The sequence below is a fragment of the Vitis riparia genome, chromosome 8 (genome assembly GCF_004353265.1).
Source record: "Vitis riparia cultivar Riparia Gloire de Montpellier isolate 1030 chromosome 8, EGFV_Vit.rip_1.0, whole genome shotgun sequence".
In the NCBI taxonomy this organism is placed as follows: Eukaryota; Viridiplantae; Streptophyta; class Magnoliopsida; order Vitales; family Vitaceae; genus Vitis; species Vitis riparia.
Window position 1 is genome coordinate 8,033,697 of NC_048438.1, and position 15,159 is coordinate 8,048,855.

At 34.1% G+C, this 15,159-nt stretch overlaps 1 protein-coding gene across 1 annotated transcript; it reads left to right on the plus strand.

The window, feature by feature from the left end:
• Window positions 1-1,439: 1,439 nt before the first annotated feature.
• Window positions 1,440-14,914, plus strand: LOC117920752 (chlorophyll synthase, chloroplastic). Its single transcript, XM_034838361.1, has 15 exons — window positions 1,440-1,626; window positions 1,854-1,898; window positions 2,074-2,165; window positions 7,505-7,592; window positions 9,655-9,740; window positions 10,179-10,265; window positions 10,382-10,447; window positions 10,535-10,618; window positions 10,724-10,785; window positions 11,438-11,513; window positions 11,599-11,661; window positions 11,772-11,853; window positions 13,204-13,280; window positions 13,931-13,978; window positions 14,305-14,914. The coding sequence occupies exons 1-15, from the start codon at window positions 1,533-1,535 to the stop codon at window positions 14,365-14,367; spliced, it is 1,113 nt and encodes a 370-aa protein (XP_034694252.1). The 5' UTR covers window positions 1,440-1,532; the 3' UTR covers window positions 14,368-14,914.
• Window positions 14,915-15,159: the final 245 nt, after the last annotated feature.

The following is a 15,159-nucleotide window of genomic DNA, read 5'->3' on the forward strand; positions in this document are numbered from 1 at the left end:
TCCTTTTATAAATTCAATTTGAAAATTGAAGATAGATACAATAGTTGTTATCATGCAAAACTTTGTTTAAAACAAAGCCTTTAACACCATTTTGAAGGATTTCCTTAACACTTTTATAATTAATTCTCAAAATAAATTTTTTATTAGTGATGTTATCTAAATACATAAAATAATTGATAAAACTTTTTTTTTGATAGTTGAATAGTTAGTTGTGAACTTGACCATATCCCTAAATGGTATGTAATTTTTCTACCTTGATTTCCTATTTTATATTTCAATTTACATTAAGGTCGAGAAACAATATAATATAGCAGCTTGGTGAAACCATAACTACTCGATAACTTTACGTTATGACTCACCATATGTCTTACCTAATGTATAATCATACAGACTAGTATATTCACTATAGGAAACTCATCATAATGGTTAAGACCAACCATCCTTCAAATTAGGAGTTAGTACACTACAATCTTTAATGGGTTGCTTAGACCTATAAATTAATTGTGAATAAATTATCTATTTTCAAGAAACCAATGACTTGGATCTTCTATGCAACTCGTAAAATACCTAATTCATACATAATGTTAGATATATTAGACATGAATGCTCATAAAATATAATGCATAAAATAAGGATTGATAAAAGTAAAATTAAAATGTTGTGAAAAAAATAATAAATTCTAAATTGATCACATCATGTCATACGACTCTATGCTAAAAAACAGTTGCTAAATAAGTTCATAGTGTTTTTAAATAATATCTTTTAGTCGTTTTCTCAAAATTATTTTTAAAAATAATTATATAAATATAAAAAATGATTAAAAATAAAATACTATAGATAAAATTTATTTTTAAAATATATTTTAAAACATGAAAAAAAAATTAAAAACACTTTACGTTCAACTGATTTTTATTATATAAAATATTAAAAAACAATTTTTAAAAACACTTTTCAAATAAAGTTATAATGCTTTTTGAGAATATATTTTGATTATTTTAAGTTATGTTTTAAAGAATAGTTTTGATAAATAATTATATAAATACAAAGAAGGGTTGAAAATAAAACAATATCGTAAAAGTTATTTTAAAAAAACTACTTAAAAACTAGAGAAGAGGTTAATTTCATTCTTCTTTCCTGCCCATTTCAAGTCCTTAAAACGGTGGCGTTTGGTGGTGACGGTGAGATAGCTTTAATAACAGTATTTTAATAAGGCGGCGTTTGGTAATCGGTGTTAAAGAAAGTTTTCACAATAAAGTTACTTTTGTATATAAAATAAAAAAACAAAAAAGATAAAATAAACCATGTTGCCGGCAAATGTACTGTAGTTTGGGGATGTTGGCCCTATCAACGCGACACGAACCATTCAAGTCGCGCCACGTAACCGAACTGATATCAGTTAAAATACATTGAGTTACACTGCAAACTTCCCCTTTTCTTCACCCGAAACAATTCACAGGCACAGTTATCACTAAGCCCAAACCCATCTCACTCACTCTCGTTCTCCGCCAATCTCTGAAGCAGCTTCTTCGTCAATGGCTTCCCTTCTCAACACAGTGTCATCAGTCAGACTCTCCAACGCCAGGACCACTCCGCGTTTCCTTCCCCCGATTTCTCTTTCTCTCCACAGTCAGTTTGCACCATCTGTTCTCCGTGTTTGGTTTCACAGAAAATAGTTGATAATAAAATAATTGGGAACTTGGAATCTTGCAGCATTTGTTTCGGTTTCGATTTTGTTTATTTTTTTTACTTATTTTTTCCTACATTTTCTCGGCGAGTCAACGAGCTTCAAGTTTTAGTTTTGAGGTTGAAATACGTTTTGTGCTTGTGCTTACAAGACTCTGTGTTGTTCTTAGGGAGGAGACTTGTGGTTAGGGCTGCTGAGACTGATGCAAATGAAGGTTTTCTGGACTTTTGGATCTTATTTTTGTTGTTGACTGAGTCAATTTAAGTGATTTGAATTTTGAGCTCCTGCTAAAGCTCGGATGATACATTGATTTTTTTTTTTTTATTTAAATTTTTTATTTTTTTTTCTCGTGGGGATTTTGAGATTTTGTGTTTGTTATTTGTGTGTAGCCGTGAAGTCTGAGGCACCGGATAAGGCACCGGCCGGCAGTGGTTCGAACTTCAATCAGCTTCTCGGCATTAAAGGAGCTGCCAAAGAAACGGTGAGTTGTTAGTGTTTGGTCATTACTCTAGATTAAAATCTTTCGTTCTGACAATGCTCGTGAATTCACTTATGATGATTTTGAGACCATTCTCAAACAACATGGCACGTTACCTCACTTTTACGATCATGATTATCAGCGTGTTTCTTTGATTTTTATTTTTGAATCACCGTTTCCTTTTTTCTTTGAATCCTCATCTGTAATGGAATATTCAAGACGGTTCACCCAGCCAATACCAACAAAGACTTGGATTCCAACTACTTTCTTTTGGATAATGGTCCCTTCAGCTTTCATTATGGTTACATTATCCACTTGATCATAATCAATTGGGTATTTTCTCACTGCCTAGATTTACATTTTCTCAGCCCCCAAACAACAATATACAATATGAAAATGTAAATAAAAAGAGTGACATCAATTTATGGGGAATCCGTGTAAACAATCAACTGGCTATTGGAAGGCCATGGGACTAGTGTTGTCAAAGGAGCCAGTTCCCATGCTGAATTTTGTAGATACGAAGAAAATATAGGAGTATACCACAAATCTCTCCTTAACTAAACAACTGGAATTCCGTTGATTTAAGGAATAATAGTGAATCCTAGAGATGCTATAGAACCTGATTAAAGAAACAGTATCAAAACTAGCCTACCCTTCCATATGAATAATCAAGATACTAAATATTAATTTCAACACCCCCCCTAAGCTGGAGCATAAATATTTTCAATGCCTAGCTTTAAACAAAGATGTAGAAACAAACTCCGTGGAAAACTTTTGTGAAGATGTCTCCTAGTTGAACTTCTGATTTGACATAAGGAGTAATGACTTTTCCATTCATCACATCATCTCTAATAGAGACAGTCAACCCCAATATGTAAGGACCCAATTGTGTGCCACATTGAGAAGTTAAGGTTTAGTGATTTGGCTTATAAGCACTTGGGCAAGTTAAGGGTTAGTGATTTGGCATATAAGCACTTGGGCACCCTCCCCTTAATAATTGGTCTTCAAGGGTGAGTTCTACCCAATGTGTGCATAATAATTGGTATTAGAGCATGCACCACGCAGGGAGGGCCCTCTTCCCAGAAGGGGCAAGGGGGAGGGGGGAGGGCTGCTACCAAGCCGTAATGTGGTATATTGTAACGACCCAATTGCGTCCCACATCGAAAAGTTAAGGGTTAATGATTGGGGAAAAAGTATTGAGTATGGAGCTTTAAAGTTAAGACTGGAGGAGGGAAGTCTATTAATTTAATAGCAAGCAATAAAGATAGCTTTCCCCCAGAATTTCTTTGGGACCCTCTAAGCTAAACTTCTGTTTACCCTTTGCCCTTAGGTAAACTTGTACAACTTTTGACCAAAGGAGAAAGTTTGTATTATTCAACTTCACAATAGTGATTAAAAAGGACCCGGACTTGCATTCGTAGGTGTAGCTATTGCAAAAAAAAAAAAAAAAAAAAAAAAAAAAAAAAAAAAAAATCTAGAAAAACCGAGAGAACAAAGGGCAATCAAAAGAGCAGTTTTTGAACTTGTTCTGATATAAGAAATAAAGAACAGAAATATGCATTCATGAAGAAAAGAGTTCATACTTTCCATTACACTCTATGCTGAGTTTATGAATACAAAGAAAAATATAAAAGGAGCAGACGACAAAATCTCTCCTTAACTAAAGGAGTTAGATTTCCCATGATTTTAGGAATAATAGTGAATCCTACAGATGCTATGGAACCTGGTTAAAGAAACAGTGTCAAAACTAGTCTAACCTTCCGTAGGAATAATCAAGAAACTAAATATTAATTTCAATGGGCCTCATTGGTGAAAAATAAAGCATAGCTAGGCGATAACAAGTATATGTATAGTTTTAGCTATATATTGTCATACTAAAAATATATAACATAACATAGCATCATCTTCGCCATCATTATTGGGCTAATCATTCAACAACCGATACTAATAAGCTTTCATTCCTTAAATTTTCTTGGTGGAATAAACAAAGTAATATTAAGTTGTTTAATACATCAAATATCACACACAACATCATGAGAAGCATTGAATTTGTTTAACAAAAAAAATTATTATCCATAATTCATGTTCTTATTTCCTTAGGTTGGTTGGCTTATAGTTTAAAACTTCCAAATCTATTTTTCTCTTATATTACTAGGCAGAACGTTGAGGAGAATGTATCCAACACAATGATATATATTGATCTTGAGTATTGATACCATCCATATCAAGGCACTAATATTTAGGTGTCAGTTTGGTATTGCTACAGCTTAATCAACTTTTGATGAAATAAATCATTATATTATTTAAAAACCAATTCTTAGTAATTTCATTTTCGTTTTCATTTTCATTTTCATTTTCATTTTCTAAAAGGAATACACTCATTTTTATGTTTTAATTAAATTCAAGTGAACATATTTATGATGGCATTTCTTATGCCTTCTATAATAAGTAATATAAAATATACATCATAAGAGATATGTCTTGAAGTAGAAGAAGATGATAGATAATATGTACACATGTGAAATCATGAAAGGAAATTATTTGAAGTCATGACAAGCAATTTAAATAAAAGGGCTTCAATTCTTGGAAAATAACTTTTGAAAAGATTCCTTTTACCTACTTAAAATTGTTTCTAAAGTAGGTCAAATTCTTTGAGAACCACTTTTATATACTTTACCAAACAAATTAGTTATAAACTTATTGCAAAAGTGATTTTGAAAAACATAAAATTGAATCCCAAATGGAGCCTAAGAATAACTCCACCTTTTCTTCAAAATGGTGCTTGCCTTGTCATCCATTGCCTTGGTTGAGGAGATTGCCTAGACATAGCCTTTTCGAAGATGCCTTGTTTGGGTCTTCTAAATGCGACACCTTTTGCTTCAATTTTCTTGGTGATCAACTTTAATAGCACTATGTGGGACCATCATAGCTTGCTAACTAATCCACTAGAAGTTCTGTTGAGGTTATAAGAATACCAAACAAAGTCACAACCATGTTCTATCTTGGTACATGACCTTGTTCTTCATGAGTGTTCCTATGCCATGAGTTTGTGAAATGCCATGAAAGAATCCATGCTTGCCCTCTAGCATATCATAAACCCTTCACAAAATCCATTAGAAGTAACATGCACCTTGTGAATCTCCTAATTGTATCATGGTGAAAATGGTTGAGGATTTTAGGATGTTCGTCAAAATTAAAAGTAAGGAGAATTGATTTTTTTCTTTTCCCTTTGATTAAAAAGAGATTTTTTACTTATTTATTTTTTATTTTGGTTTTATAAACATTGATAATTTAATCATAAATTCCTCAATACCCCCCCCCCCCCACCCTTGAAGAAGGAAAGAAAAATGGAGACTAAGTCTCCTAAAATTTAGGAATTTTCTTGGTTTACAAATTATTTAGGAAACTTTCTAAAGGATATTTTTTTTGATAAGTAAAAAGTAAGTATATTAATCAAAAAGAGGAAACACCAAAAAACCAGTGCCTTCGAACTATACAGGGAGTATACACACCGCCTTCCCTTACTAGGAGCCTATCCAGTCTAAAAAACTTACAAGAGAAGAAGGGCTCTCTACTAAGGAAACCCTAACCCAAGACCAAAGATTACATACAAAAGAATATTTCAACCTTTGAAGCGAGAGTTCCTCATTCCCAAAAGCTAGTCTATTTCTCTCCTTCCAGACTCACCAAAATATGCATAAAGGAGCCATTTGCCAAGCTCTCTTGCGCCTTTTCCCCACAAACACTCCATTCCATCCAAGAAGGGTTGCCTTCACTGCACACGAAAGAGTCCAAGTAACATATATTTTTGGAAAAGTATTTTTTAGTATAATTAAACACTCCATTAAAATATGAAATAAATTGGTAATAGTTTTCAATTTTTAATAATGAAAATGTGGTCTCTAGGTCACTTATGATCCCTAGGATATGCTAAAAAGACATATTTGATCTTGAATTGTACCCTCTTGAAGCTTTAGGTGGATGAATCATAAATTGGAAAACTAGTTAGAATACATTTTGGAATGTGATTGTCGATTTGTAAAGTCCTTCACACTAGGATACAAGAAAAAATGGATCCATTTACTTAGACTATCTATGCAATGACCCCCTATGTAGATATTGTCCAGCTTTTTCCAAAAGCTTGCACATAATTAAGAGAAGTTCACTACATATAAAGTGTCATTCTTGTCCTTTTAGCCAATGTAGGATCTTACAATCACCCCCCATGTTAGAACAATGTTCTCATTGCGTCCCATGAGATTGGCACCTAAGATGCTGACTATAAAGTGTCACAATTCTATCCCTAAGATGTTCTATAGTGGTTCTCTCCCTAGTCGATGTGAGATCTCATATTCACCTCTCATGCATGCATGACGTCTTTGTTGTGGTCTCATCAGATTGTAAGGATAGGCAAATAGATGCCCAACAAGTGATTATCTCCAGTAACCCTTTAGATATTACTTGGTTTACACCAAAGGTTTGCATGGCCTTATGCGTCTACATAATTAAGAGGAGTCTAGCATATAAAGTGGCACAATTCTCTACCTAACCGTCATGGGATTTTACAATCTAGCTGTGCTCTACAAGCTACTTTGATAAAAGAGGCTTTTCCGGCATTGATATCAATCATATCATGAAATGTCAGGTAAATAACAAGTAATCTGATTCTTGACATCTTTCGCCAAGGTTGGAAGTGATGAACCTCAATAGAAGGTTAATAAGCAAATGGTTGCCAATTTGACTGGACTTTGTACAATGGTTTTCATATTTTACTTGGTGAGAACTTTTCTGAGATTAAAAAATTGTTTCAGGTTTGCCCCACATAATGTAGATCCATCTCGATTCAAAATTTTTGGGATTAGATGAAGCTAATCAAGGCAGTGAGGTGGCCAAAAAGGGTCAAATGGCCAATCATGCATCTTATGAAGAAGCCACTTAAAATGGAATGTTCATTCATGGTTTCTTCCCATGTTTTTAACAGTGTAACTTTCCCACTCAGTGTATGTGTGAATTGAGATTCTCTGACTCTTTGGCCAGTAAGCCTAATTTGATGTATAGAAATGCATGTATTTCAAGTGAAGACCATTTTTGTGATTAGCACATGTTCTTGTATGGTAACATGTGATAACAAAATTTTCAGTATGATCACTGGAAAAAGTGGATTTCCTGAGACTAGGTTAAAATTTTCAGACCTAGAACTTGGCTTATGTGCTGTTCTTTAATAATAAATTGACATTATCTGCAGTTTGGAGGTGTTTTTCTTTATTAGAAAGACATTTAGCAGAATTATATGAAGATTAAAATCTGCAACTAGAGTTGATTGTATGATTTGTATTGTGCAGAATAAATGGAAGATTCGTCTTCAACTTACAAAGCCTGTTACTTGGCCCCCGTTGGTTTGGGGAGTGGTTTGTGGAGCTGCTGCTTCTGGTACTCTGCTTATATATATATATATATATATATTGTGGAATTAATATTATCTCTGGCCCAACATTTATGCTGAACATTTTTGCTCTTACTTGGAATTTGTTAAATCTTTCAGTATGTTCTTGGACTTGCTCATGGGGCTTAATCTAGAGAGTCTACAGCAATGTTATGGAACTTTGCAGGCTTGTTTGGCATCTTTTTTCGAGAATGGTTATCTATTCTCCAAAATAGAAAAATAAGAAAATACGGTTGACAATCAAAAAATTGTTTTTTGTTTTCCGTTCTTAAGAACAAAAAATAGGGTATTTTCATAGAACATCTTTTAGTTGTTTTTAGTTGTTTTCACTTGTTTTTTGAGGGTTGTTTTAAAATATTATTATACAAACATGTAGAATGATTAAAAATAAAGCACTAGATATAAAAATTCTTTTTACAACATATTTTAAAATATTAAAACTATGTTAAAAATATTTCAAATTCCTAAACAGACATTTGTTCTACAAAACGTCAAAGAACAATTTTTAAAAATTGTTCTAAAAAATTGTTTGTCAGAACTATTTTTGAAAACAATTACCAAACAGGGCCTACACCACATTATTTGCCTTTTGAGTGACAAAATTGCCAATATGAGACCATATTAGTGTTTCTACCACCATTTGGAGATATGCATAAGTCCCTAAAGGTTTACGCATTCTTGCTTCGTAGCTGACCTGTCCTTTTCTTCATCAAAATACAGTCTTACACCACTTTATCTGCTGGACTGTGATTCAGGAGCTTTCCCTTTTCCCTTTCTCCTATTCAAGGAATTTCCTACTTTTTATAGTCAAAACTTCTTCTTTCATCCTATCCCACCACTGAAAAGGGGAAAAAAGACTTCTTTTCTTATTAGCTTTACTTCTATTCATGAATTGGCCTCTTGCTCTGTAAGATACCCTAGTAAACCAACTAAATGATATTATTGTGTTATTCTCTTCTCTGAATTCTTTTTTCATTTTAGTGCCAAAAATTGTAGGATGGATGTGAAATTTCCTCAAACAATGTTCTATTTTTTCACAAAAGCTCTGAGTTTTGGTCTCAAAGATCTAAGAAGGATCCAGGATATGCATACATGCCTATATGTCTATGATTTGTTATGACAGATTTTATTTTCTGTTGTGGCTTAATGGGTGCGGATTCCTATGTGTCACTTCTCTATTTCCTCATTTAATTACTGCTGATTTGGGTTAAGAATCAGCATCTTATTACAAGCATTTAAGTAACATACTCTATTGATGAGTGTGTTGTGACAATAGAAGTGTTGATGCCGTAAATTGTAAGGATATGGTGTGGCCCACCATGCCTACATCCATAGATAGAGTGAAATGATCCACCATACCATAGAGAAATTATAAAGGAAAGATAACATAGATACCAACTCCTAAGCACTTAAACAATTTTATGTTTCCCCACTTCTAATATCTACACAATGAACTTGAGCCTTGCTCCACTGGGTCTCTCCCACTCTTCCACACCGCACCATCTACCCAATATATACTATATGAGTCCATCTCAATTTGATAAATATTTTGAATAAAATTCATAGTTATGAGGGAAAAGATGAACTTATAAAGATTGTATGGGGTTGGTAGAAATGTAAGGAAGAATGGGAAACACCCATTGGAGCAAGGCTCAAGTTCAATGTGTATATGCTAGAAGTAGGCAACCATCATATTGTTTTCAGGCTCTGGAATTATATCTGTCTTCTATTCTGTCTAAAATTTGCATGTGGATGATTTTATCTTTGCATTTATTGCACAAACATGTGTATCAAAGCTTTTGTTGCTGAAACAGTGTGAATGAGCAGATCTGCTGCTCTGGGTGCTTAATTACTTGATAATTTATTTATTCAATTGATACTCTGGGTACATTACCTATTGATGCTTTTAATAGGCTATCCAATTGCTCCAGAACTTATTATCCCTTGGTGCTTAATTGATGGTCCCTGGCAAATTTTTGCCGGAACAAGGTTTCTTCTAAGCTCTCTTGCCCTTAAATTGCTTCTGACCAGATTTTGCTCACATGTTAGGGAACTTCCACTGGAATTTGGAGGATGTTGCCAAATCAATTGTTTGCATGATTATGTCTGGCCCATGTCTCACTGGCTATACACAGGTACTTTTCTGATGGAGAGGAAGTACCCAATTGGGATTTGGGAGTAATTCTTGTAAAAGTACTTTTAGCTTATAACAATTTTATCAGAAACATTTTCATGGAGAATCAATTAGTATTTGAATATAATTCAAAGAAGTGTTTTGAAAGTGTTTTTGATGATAGAATACATAATGAAAAGATGACTTTTGAAAGAAGCATCTACCAAGTGCTAGTTCAAGAATCACTTAAATTGATTCTCTAGATTTTTGAAAGTGATTTCTGAAACTTTGCCAAATACATAATTTTTGTAAGGACAGCACTTCCATGCATTAAGAAGTGCTTCTACTACTCTTAGAACCACTCCCAAATGCACTCAAAATTGTTCTTGCTTTTGCTTGAAAGGATGCTTAAGAATTTGATTAATGTAAATTTTTGTGCTTGTGTCACCTTTTCTTTTAGACACTCAATGATTGGTATGATCGAGAGATTGATGCAATTAATGAACCTTATCGTCCTATTCCTTCAGGGGCAATATCCGAAAATGAGGTATGTAATAATGGCTAATTGCATGTTATATATATGAGAGCCAAAATCTTGATTTCTGATGATTACCTTTTACCTTGTCTTCATTTATTTATTAATTTATTTTGTGAAAATCTCAGGTTATTACTCAAATCTGGTTGCTTCTGCTTGGAGGTCTTGGCTTGGCTGGTTTGTTAGATGTTTGGGTAGGTCTCTTAAATGGGCATTACATGTTTTTTGCTGAGAATTCTTCTAGTTGATTATCAGTTCCTGACTCTTTTTGAGCCTTATAGGCAGGGCATGACTTTCCTATAGTTTTTTACCTTGCTCTGGGTGGATCTTTGCTGTCTTACATATACTCTGCTCCGCCTTTAAAGGTAGCTTCCTATCTTTTTAACATTTTAGTCAAGCCATTCTAATTTCTTGACTGTTGGATAATAAAAGCTAATTTATCACTGATCAAGTTCTGAATATTATTGCAGCTCAAACAGAATGGGTGGATTGGAAATTTTGCTCTAGGAGCTAGCTATATTAGTTTGCCATGGTGCGATATCTTCTTCTTTTTAAATCCTTGGTACACTTGATATAGACAGATTTAGAAATCATCCAATTTTTTTTTCCCATCTAGTTCATGTGTTCATTTCTACTTCCAGTCTTTCAAGAGGAAACTGCATGGTACTGTCTAGTAATCAGTAATGTCTGGCCAGTAATGACAACACATGCATGATGCACATGTTGGTTTATGATGCATCTAAGGGATTTTGATGAAGGAATCCTTTTCTACAGAAAAATTGACTTGTCCTCATACTTTGCTATCACTCAAAATTTTCTGTGGCAATCATTTAGCTTCTGCAAATCATTAAGAATGCTTCCAAGGATACAATTGCTTAGATAATTATCTTGATTGCATCTATGAGATCTGACATCCTTGATGTGGGAATACCTATCAAATTTTGGGTTGAATTCCGTGCATGGGATTATATCAGATATGTTATCAGTGTGCTATTGACATATATGCATCCTAGGCTACCCAATTACCATGCCATTGACATATATCTCCTAGGCTACCCAATTAACGTCATGAATTTATATTCTCATTGTCTCTTATAGTTCTTATTTATGCTAATAATTAGTATGAAATTTGTTTGGTTCATCGTGTTGAGTAACTTTTTTTGGATTCAAATGTTTATTGATAGGTGGGCTGGTCAAGCTTTGTTTGGGACTCTTAATCCTGATATAATTGTTCTCACCCTCTTGTACAGCATAGCTGGGGTATTCTTTCACAGATGTGCCTTAACATATGTGTTGCATAATAAGAACCGACAAACAATAATTTATTTTTTGCATTTCATGTCAGCTGGGCATCGCCATTGTAAATGACTTTAAAAGTGTTGAAGGAGATAGAGCATTGGGACTTCAGGTTTTTCCTGTCTCTTTTACATGTTTGCATATCTTATCCTTTTACTAAATAATCAATCACACATATATATAGTAGTTGTAACCATTTCTATGGTAATTCTGTTTGAACAGTCCCTACCGGTGGCATTTGGTGCTGAAACTGCTAAATGGATTTGTGTGGGTGCTATTGACATCACTCAGTTATCAGTGGCTGGTATATAATATTTGCTGTTGTTGGTTTTTTTTTTTTTTTTTTCTTTTTTTAATGTTTGCATCAATATTATTCATGTTGCTAACCCCTATAAAATGAAGACTTCTTATGTTCAGTGAATGTCTTTATGATATATAAATTGACACTTCAATATTAATTTAGAACCTTGATGGGAGAGCTTTATTTAGAATTGGGTCACAGCAAGCTTTTTTCCATTTGGGAACCTAAGCACAGATATATTATTGTGCAGCTCTAGGGTAAATAACATGTGCATTAGGTGGTTGCAATTCATTGGCAAATTCGGAACAAGTCCTAATATTATCCTACATTTCAATCAACTTACTCAACGGTTATAGTCTCTCATGGTGTTGAATTGGTTTCTCCAACATTATAATCAATGTACTGAATGGCTGTAGTGTCTCATGGTGTTGAATTGGTTGGCCACTCAAGAAATTTGGTGAACAATCTCCTAAATAGGGTGGTTCAGAATCTCAGACTGGCTCTGATCCATCACGTGGAATTTTTTGTGCGCTATATGCATGTGTGCCTATAGGTCACCCTTTCGCTTAATTGTAAATTGACAGAATCATGCATTAGTGTCTATTGAGAGCTTGCTATTTAATTATTTTTCTATAGTGAAAGTTCAAATTCAATCTTTTGATTCTTGGTTATTCTCTTTTATGTAAGCTGGAAAGAGTGTCTTGGTCCTCCTTTGGCATTAGCATTCAATATTATTGTGTAACTCAGAATTTGGTAAAATTAACAGTATTGTACAAATTAGTTTTATTTATACAAATTGCATTGGTTTCCTCACTCTCACTGTCATGAAATATGATGTTAGCATAATGTGAAAATGCCTCTAAAGGCTCCATAAAATTTATGTCTAACCATGTTTCTTTTCTAAGTGAAAAATAATTATTTGGTGCTTTTTGTTGGAGAGAGAAAAATGAGAAAACTCTTATCAAGGATTGAAACCCTGAAAGCAGTAACCTTAAGGCAATGAAGAGAGAGAAATCAAGTGAACCAGCAATGGACCTAAATGGGCTTAGGCCGACTGTAGTTTTGAAACAATTGATTGATTAATGGGCTGAAAGACGGATCCTGGTCAGTGTGGAGTAGGGGCTTTTCTATTTAGATTTCCTGCCAGAGAAAAATTATTTGGGCTAAACCTGGCGAAAGTAATGACAATGATTTTATTGCTTCATATGGCCTTTGCATAGTTGTGTTATTTTGTGGTTGGAATGTCAGCCACGCACAATTTCAGTATGCTCTGGTTCATTTTACAGGGTGACATGTTTCTGGAAAATAAATATACATTAACTGATTACTCCAGATATTATTTGGCTATTGCAGGGTATCTACTAGGGGCTGGTAAACCATATTATGCCTTAGCCCTTGTTGGTTTGATAATTCCACAAGTTATTTTCCAGGTAAAGCAAATTTCTTGACAATTTTATGTTATTGCTTAAAACCATTAACTGTTAGGATCTTCCACTGAGATGGGTATTTTTTATATCAAATGGGCACACTATATTGTCAAAGTCACCATTTAATTTCTGCTCATAGTGGATTCAAAATCCTTGTTGCCTAGAAGAAACTATTGACTCCGTCTCCTTCTGATCATTAGTATAATTATATGCAGTGCCATTCCCTGTAAATGTTGTTTTACAGTCTGGAAACTGTTGCTGTGCTATTACATCTCTAACAGTTTGCAAAATTAGTGTTTATCAAAATATAACCTAGGGATTTATCTTCTAATTCTCAATGCATATTGTGAGATCAGTGGATTTGATTGTTTTGGGATTCTCTATTTGGGTCAATTAAAATTGTGCAGTTTATTGCCTCTCACATGTTTGTGAGAAGAGCCTTCTAGAAACTAAATTATATTGTAATGGCTTATGGAAGGGGGATTATCCAACTTGTACATAAGAGTGGCTTCAAAGAAACTTCAGTGTTTTTCCAAGCATTCCTTTGTTTTCTTGAGGCTGATGAAGTTACAGTAAATGGACATAGAGCTCTGAAAAGGGTTGGTGAACTCTGCTTTTGGTCTCATACTAACATCTGCGTTCTTCTGCTGCAGTTCCAATACTTTCTCAAAGATCCCGTCAAGTACGATGTCAAATATCAGGTATTGTTTTCCTCATAATCATTAGAGATCAACTGTAAGACTAATTCACAAGAACATTGAATAGTAGGAGTGGGGAGTGATTTCTATATGTTTTTCTGTTAAGGCCTGTCACATAGCATAACATCAACTCGTTGCAACATCATGTACCCAGCTTAGATCTTTGCTCAAGGCATGATCTATGCAGGATACTTAGACACATGGTACCGGAGAAGATCCCCAATCCCCCTCATAATCAGAACCCCGTTCCTGGAGTTGATCTGAATTTGCCATTCAATTAATCCATCTGTTATTGGATGACTAAAGTTTGTCTTTAATCGTTACCGCAGGCTAGCGCACAGCCATTTCTTGTGCTTGGTCTTTTGGTGACGGCTCTGGCAACTAGCCATTGATTCACGTGGCAACTACCATATGAAGCAAGGAGAGAATGCGTACGGTGGCAGACTGAATATCCACTGTTGCACACCTAGTATGCCACGTGTCACGGCCTCTGCTACACATGTATGTTAATAACGTGCCAAATTTTCCTTTTTCCTCATTGCCTTAATCTAAATCCATGTCGGCCGGTTATTTCCACCGTTCTCTTCACTTTTTTTTTGGGTCACTCTTTTAGAATAGTAGAGTCCAAAGCCATAAAATAGCATCGTAAATTTGGGGTATTCAGTGGACTGTTGAGCTTGCGGGTCCCTTTTTCTCGTATTGCTTGCATGTCCCATTCTCAGGCGCCATATATATATTCAAGGGAAGAAACGGAAAAACATGCCCCCTATGTTTGGCTGCTTTCCCATTTGCTTAATGTTTGTTAGTAATAAAATTAGAAGGTAACTAGTGGGATTGTAAAGCTCTATTATTATCCTGGCAAGGCCTAACAGAGTTGTAAAAACTAAAAATAGAATCATGCAAACATCTATTTGTTTAATTTTCCTATTATTTGTGGTCCATGCATGATTATTTTAACTGAATATTATGTTAATTTTTTAGAAGAATGTATTAAAATAATTGGAAGGTGAATTAATTTTTTTTTATCATCTAAAAGTATTCTTATTTAAATTATTTATAGTGTAAATTAGATGATGGTAACACTTGTCATGAATATGGAGAGTTAAAAAGGCTTAATACTTTGTGTAACTAAGGAAGAAAATATTGATTTTCACAAATGTATTGGTAGTTGAATTTTATGGATA